General features: G+C 23.1%; 1 protein-coding gene across 1 annotated transcript; it reads left to right on the top strand.

The window, feature by feature from the left end:
- Window positions 1-1,094: 1,094 nt before the first annotated feature.
- LOC129609462 (cuticle protein 7-like) lies at window positions 1,095-1,523 on the top strand. The gene has a single exon (XM_055521376.1). It carries the CDS (start codon window positions 1,095-1,097, stop codon window positions 1,521-1,523), a length of 429 nt encoding a protein of 142 aa, XP_055377351.1.
- The last annotated feature ends 3,246 nt before the right edge of the window (window positions 1,524-4,769 follow it).

Genomic DNA, 4,769 nt, shown 5'->3' with positions numbered 1-4,769 from the left:
GAAATAACTGAAATATAAAAACCATTTTTTAATTTGCTCTCATATTTTATAAAAAAAAAAAATTATAATTTTTTTTTTAATTTTCCATTACCTATTCATAATTTTTTAAATATGAAAAATTCACTTATGATAATTTATTTTTTATTATTATGCTTCCATTTACTTTTATTTACGATATTTTTATGGTATAAAACTTATGTAACTTAAAGAGCAATAAGTATAACAGTTATACATGGACGAATTACGTGCATATGTGTATGATCGTTTTATAAAGAAAATTATTCACAATATGTCCACTATTGTAAATTACTCTAAATTTTGGCTTTTTAGTGCAGTGTAACAATTGTGATTGTTTTATTTCTGTAAAAAATATCATTATTTTAATTAGAAGGTCAATTACATTTGTGTTCCCTCTCTGATTGTAGGCAATACGTACATGTATTAATCTAAAGTCCTAAATTATAAAATGTTGACCATATAAAGTCTTGTGAAATTTTGAATAATAACAAAAATATATTAAAGACAATTAATAATTATGAAATTATTTACCTTTCATTTTTAATTTATTATGTGGGTAATCTTGACATTTTCGATGATTTTTTTGACTAATTATCAATTACAAGAATAATATGTTACACATCCCTATATAAAAGAAAACAACAAATGGACAATTGTAGTCAAACAATAAACAACTTTCTTTTAATAAACATTTTTCTTTAAGAAAAATTTGATCTAATTTATTAAAAATTTAATAAAAATGATATCAAAAGTAAGTATAATTAATTCTTACCTATGTGAATTATATTTGATTTCACCTTGAATAAAAATTAATTTGTTCATCATTTTTCATTCATTTCATAAAACATTTGAACAAAAATATTAATTATTTGTATGATCTCTTTTTACAGTTAATAACAATTTGTGCTTTAACATCATTCGTTAGTTCTGGTATTATTCCAAATCATTATGAAACATTACATCATAATAATCATTATCATCATCATAATATTGAATCATCACATATTTTAAATCCACCAAAAATTATTAAATATATTGAACCAGTACAATTAAATAAACAAATTGAAGAACATAATATGGAATCAGAATTATCACCACAACCATATAAATTTGCATATGGTGTACATGATAGTCATACCGGTGATGTTAAAAATCAACATGAAACAGCTGATGAACATGGTGCTGTACATGGTTCATATAGTGTTATTGATCCAGATGGTTATAAACGTACTGTAAAGTATATAGCTGATCCACATAATGGGTTTAATGCTGTTGTACACCGAGAATTAATTGAACACAAAATTATTGCACCAGGACCAGTTATATTACAACATTCACCATCTTCTTCAACAGAATCTATACCAATAGCAAAATATACATCAAAAATTGTATCGCCACTTATTACAAAAGTAATCCATGATCATTATCCAAAACAATTAATACATTCTAATTTGCATTATCCAACGGAAGTGCGACCATCTAATCATCATTCTCTTCATCATTAATATTTGTAAAATTTATAGATTTTTTTAATTTTTATTAAAGAAATATAAGCATTTTGTATTCTATGTTATGAAAAATGTGCAAAATTAATTGTTATTCCACAAATTGTTAATAATTTTAATTCGTTTTTAGTATAATTCTATTTTTTCATTTTAAGTTTAATCTTGTGAATATTAAAACAAATTGTTTAAAAAAAAATTGTTGAAAATTTTTCAAACTTCAATTTTTCATACTATAATTGAAGCCTACTATATAGTGCTCTGTAATTTATTACAAATTTGTTTAATATTTTAGAAATTTTGAATTCACTTAATTTTGAAATCGTATATAATATTCTCAAAAACTGTAAAATATAAGTAATTTTCCAAATCATACTGGTAAAGAAAATTGCAGGCACTACTCTTGTAATCTAATATCAAATTATCTATCGAATATCCTATAATTGCCACCGTAAAATTAAAACAAATGTACAATACAAATTATTTCTTGCTTTGAAGTGCAGCATAATCCTAAAGAAATTCTGTAATTTTAATTAACTGGATATTGGTTCATACTGCAAAAATACTGCAAAAAATTTATTTAAATATTAAAATTATTAATAAATTAATAACTTGGCAATATTAACAAATGATATTGAAAAAACAATTGCAATTAAAAAAAATTATGAATTTAAAATTATTAGACATAAAATTATCACCAAAAAAAAGTGTTACCGCCCAATTTAAAAATAAATATTTTAAAATCTAGCTTTTAATAAAAAAAAAAAACGTTCCACAAAATTTTTCATTATTATTGTATTACGCCTTGTGTTATGCAGTTGGTAAGTAGAATTTCATGAGCTGCAAAATGAATATATCGTCGGCAAAACTGTGATACCACGTAAGTGCAAATATTTCCAAAAGTACTTTATCAATTTTCTGTTTATGAAATCTCAAACAGTCAATCTTTAAAATTTACGAAACAGTAAAAACTAATAAATAATTACATATTCTTTAAATAATTTTTATATTTTCATAAATTTAAAAGATGGATTGTTTGACATTTCCTAAACAGAAAATTGGTAAAGTACTTTTTGAAATATTTGCACTTACGTGGTATCACAGTTTTGCCGACGATATGAAGTTAGGTTTACTGGTATATTTCCCAAATTATCAATTAAAATGTAAAAATTATACGGCTTCTAGAATTTCCAATTTTAAGGTCTCTAACTTAAGAAGGAGTGGCGAAAAAGCAAAATATCAGCAGATATTTCTTGTTTGTTTGAAGTCATTCTATCTTCCTACTGATGGAATACTATTGCGTTCAGGACAACTTGTATCTTCCTGTCATCCTAGGCGTAAGCAATCGAATTTTGTTTCTATCAGAAATTTTGAATGAAAAATATCAAATTAATTGTTAAAGTTAAATGTTTATTTTTTAATTTCTAACCATTATTTAGTTAGAAATTTTTTTGAAACAAAGTAATTTGCCCATAAATATTTTTCTACTATCAAACTATACAGAGCATATTTGACAATTATATTTAAATAATATTAATTAAACGGCAACACTATTTTACGTTTAATAATAATAAAATATTTTATTATAATATTTGCAATTAGATAATTAAATTGATTATAATATACTTTATTTTTTCTTAAATAAATTTCATATTTGGAATACAAAAAAAAAGCCTTACAAGTTCTTTTAACAAACAATAATAAAAAATTAAACAAAATTTTCATGTTAAATACCTTGACATATTTACTTTATTTTAAAAATCACAGATCTTATTTTAATTTTCTACCATGATATTTCGTGAATTTTATAAACATAATATTTATACATACATACATACATACATAAATTGTTCAATGTACAATTAATAAAATTTTCGTGTTCAATTTGGAATCTTTTTTGCCATAGTATAAAAAAGAAATAAAAAATTATACAAAATAAAATTATCATTACCTTAAGTTTAAATGAAAGATTAAAAATTATTTAATTAGGGCTCCATGGAATAAAATCCAAATATGGTATCAAAAAAAAAAATTTCATTGAAATTCAAAAATATCATCGATTCATTGCTTCTTCCATAATAAGTTGTTGTTAATTAAAATAGGCAATTGATTTATGAAAACAAATTAACTTTACTTGTAGACTAAAGAGATTTTGATGATTATTTTTACTAACTTTAAAAAAATCAGGTTCATGAGGCTATAACAATTACTTTTATAACATTAAATTACCTTATCACCTTAATTATTTATTTGTAATTAGACTCAAATATCTCAAAATTTTCACTTGCTAAAAAAAATTATAGTTTGTCATTGTAAAAGTCAAGAATTTTTTGTACACATTAAATTGCCGACATCTATACAAATGTTAGAGTTAATGCAAAAATATTGAAATTTACAATATAAAATTAAATTAAATTATTGTGCTAGAATAAACTGCTCTAGTAATCAGAGGTAGTAAAATGAACTGCTCTTTTAGAAAGTTACTATTTATCCTAAAAGAGCAGTCCTTTTTGAAAAAAAAAATTAGTTAACAGTAACTTTAGTAGACATCTTAATCTTAAAAATCTTTTGAATAATTTTAAAATATACAAAAAAAAAATTGCCTTATACAAATTTGATGTAATACAAATTTAATTGTCGCCACACCACCCTACATATTAACTTCAATAATATTGTAAAGGGAGCGTAGTTTTCCTTCAAAAAATATCAAATGATACAGCTATGCTGTTCTACTCTATCTCTATAAAAAGCAATCCACTTCTATTCCACTTCTTGTATTCCATTATGGATAACTTTGATGTTCCATAATTGTATATTCGGTGTTTGTGGGGTACTAGTGAGCCTTCAATGAAGTCTAAATATTTTCGAACTATTTCAACAAATTCAAACAATTTAGAAAATCATTCTTATTAATAGTTATGCCAATTATTCATTTTATATATTATTTCCCTGCAACCATAAATTTGAGTACATTTAGAAAATAAAAAACAAAAAAATAATAAAAATCTTTCTACAGCAAAATTAAACACGAAAAATTACAAAATATTGTGGTACAATTAAATTGAGACAAGATTTTACATGTTTTCCTCTTATATGTACTTACCTTCATATATTATTATATACATACATTTATGTACACATGCAAAAAATTTTCTTTTCTTCACATTATGTATTTTATTACGATGCATTATGATCAACTCCTTGAATATAATTTTCGCCATATAAGTGAACACTCCAATAAACAAATGC

The sequence above is a fragment of the Condylostylus longicornis genome, unplaced genomic scaffold, assembly GCF_029603195.1.
Source record: "Condylostylus longicornis isolate FDR11 unplaced genomic scaffold, ASM2960319v2 ptg000039l, whole genome shotgun sequence".
Lineage (NCBI taxonomy): Eukaryota > Metazoa > Arthropoda > Insecta > Diptera > Dolichopodidae > Condylostylus > Condylostylus longicornis.
The sequence above is the reverse complement of the archived record's forward strand: the minus strand, read 5'-3'. Positions and strand labels throughout refer to the sequence as shown.